The sequence below is a fragment of the Penaeus vannamei genome, chromosome 29 (genome assembly GCF_042767895.1).
Source record: "Penaeus vannamei isolate JL-2024 chromosome 29, ASM4276789v1, whole genome shotgun sequence".
Classification (NCBI taxonomy): domain Eukaryota; kingdom Metazoa; phylum Arthropoda; class Malacostraca; order Decapoda; family Penaeidae; genus Penaeus; species Penaeus vannamei.
In genome coordinates, this window is record NC_091577.1 from 30,121,509 (window position 1) to 30,124,008 (window position 2,500).

At 39.2% G+C, this 2,500-nt stretch overlaps 1 protein-coding gene across 2 annotated transcripts in view; it reads left to right on the top strand.

The window, feature by feature from the left end:
• The window catches only part of Idi (Isopentenyl-diphosphate delta isomerase), a 4,974-nt gene that overhangs the window by 1,426 nt on the left and 1,048 nt on the right, over nt 1-2,500 (top strand). For both annotated transcript variants that reach the window (XM_027375429.2, XM_027375431.2), the window contains exons 2-4: nt 833-937; nt 1,180-1,392; nt 1,551-2,500. The exon at nt 1,551-2,500 is cut by the window's right edge and continues 1,048 nt beyond it. In XM_027375429.2, the coding sequence (XP_027231230.2) occupies nt 851-937; nt 1,180-1,392; nt 1,551-2,018 (768 nt within the window). In that variant the 5' untranslated portion in view covers nt 833-850 and the 3' untranslated portion in view covers nt 2,019-2,500. The remainder of the gene's footprint in view (nt 1-832; nt 938-1,179; nt 1,393-1,550) is intronic.

Sequence of the window (2,500 nt, forward strand, 5' to 3'; positions counted from 1 at the left end):
CTATTACTTTGATAAGTCAGCTAGTTTCACAGTACTACATAAGTTTGAAAAAAAAGAAGGGGCCACAACGCCTATTTTCACTTTCATTTTTGTGTACACATTACTGTGTTTGAACTTGTATTCAAGTTCCAAGGTACGAAAATTTGCATTGTGGAGTTTTTCTGGCCTTTTATAGACTACTAGACTACTGATTAGTTCTATGTGTGTCATTGTGGATGTATTTTTGATACAATGTATATACATTTAAATTTTGTGTGTGTGTGTGTGTGTGTGTGTGTGTGTGTGTGTGTGTGTGTGTGTGTGTGTGTGTGTGTGTGTGTGTGTGTGTGTGTGTGTGTGTGTGTTTGTGTGTGTGTCTGTCTGTCTCTCTGTCTCTCTGTCTGTCTGTCTGTCTGGGGGGACCATCTGCATTTCAACATTTACCTCATACCATGAGGCTTATTGCATGCACTGATTGCTATGGATTTTTTTTCCACATAGACAATTCTATAAGCACATAATTATATACAAATTAAATATTAAGTTTATGTTGACATTGAAAAAAATTACAATGGTACAAATATTATTTTTATTAACATAATGATTATCAATATTTTTTAAATATTAATAGCAATGATGATAGTACTGAAAATAAAACCTCTCATGAAAATTCAAGGAATAGAGTAAACAGGTAAATTCAGGTAGGCTTAGTGGTGGTAATTATGGTAACTTACCTCTTGTGGAGCTATCTATATGTAAAAATGAAGAAGATAATTATAGTGTTTATGTACAGTATGTGCACTCTTGACATTAATTTCAACTAACAACATACTGATCATTTCTACTCTTCCAGGTGTCCCACATACCTACCATGGCGCTGAGTGCGAGACTGATGTCAGCTCATCTGCAGCGTCTCAGAAGCTGCTTTGTGCACACAGCCTCAGGAGGGGCCTGGAAGGTGAGTGCAACGGCTGGCTTTCTGGGGCATTACAGGTACTTTGGAAAAATTTCTCTCTCTCTTTTCTGCCCTTTCTTTCCCCTCTTCTTTCTGATTATTCTTTTTTAAAGCTGTTCTCTCTATATGTGAGTAATTTTGTTTCATGTGTGACTTTGCCATATAGGCCAGATGTGCAAAAATTATTATTCCATCTAACAGTAGCAATAATTTGGTCTCTAAAGCAGCCTTTCCTTCCTGAACAGGAGAGCTTTGCCGAAGACATCGACCCTCAGCAGTTTGCCCTTCTGGAAGAGCAGTGCATCCTGGTTGACGAGAATGACACAAACATTGGTGCTGCTTCCAAGCGTGATTGCCACCTGATGCAGAATGGGACTAGTCCTCTTCACAGAGCATTCAGTGTGTTTCTCTTCAATTCTTCAGGTGAACTTCTTGTGCATAGACGGTCAGATGCTAAGGTAGGTATCCTGTTTCCTTTTTATTTATTCTTATTATTCTTTGCAATTTATGGCTTGATTGATGAAAAACTGCCAGATATTAAATTATTTTCATCAGTTATTTGTAAAGGTAACGCTTGAACCAGTAGGGAATAATCTTTCCTTGTTTCCTTTCCCAGATTACATTCCCCGGCCACTACACCAACACATGCTGTTCACACCCTCTGTACACACCCAAGGAAATGGAGGAGGAGGATGCCTGGGGAGTGAGAACGGCTGCCCAAAGACGCCTGGAGTTTGAGCTGGGCATTCCTCATGAGCAGGCACAGCCCAAAGACTTCACGTACCTGACCCGTATCCATTATGCCAGCCCCTCCAACGGTAGATGGGGGGAGCATGAAATGGACTACATCCTATTTCTGCGTGGTGATGTCTCGGTGAACCCCAATGAGAATGAGGTCCAGGATGTGAGATATGTGAAGCGTGAGGACTTCTCAAGGTTTCTTAGCAGCCTGCGAGAGAGTGATGTCCCTATCACTCCTTGGTTCCACCTCATTGCTCAGAAATTCCTCCCACTTTGGTGGAAGAATTTGGACAACATTAGCAAGTTTATTGACCATCGCCAGATACACAGGATGATAGAATGATTGGGTCTGGAGTTAGCTAACGTTTGGGGAGTCAAATATTCCATTTTTATTTAATGCGATAGCTTTATTTTATGATCTGCATTTTACTGTTATAAAATGGTCAATATTTTACTTATTTTTCTCTTTTTCCTTTTACATAGTTTAGAAATTAAGCACAAAATTTAATACAGCTTGACACTTGGAATACAGAAATGCCCTCAGAAACACTGAGGACTCTACAAACAACCTGTAGCTCTTAATAGTGATACTTGGTTCAAGGAAAAGAAACTCAAACAGGAAAATCAGACTTTATATACTAATATCCCTAAAGTCTGATAATATCCTCAAATTAGTGCAATTTGATATGTTGAGTAAAATATGGAGTGCTTGGCTAAAAACACATGTGCAGACACATAGGGCCACCACATTGGGAGGGCAAAAACATGTCCAATTTGAGGAATTTTAATTGGCAGTGAAGGTAAATCTTAATGAAGGTATATTGG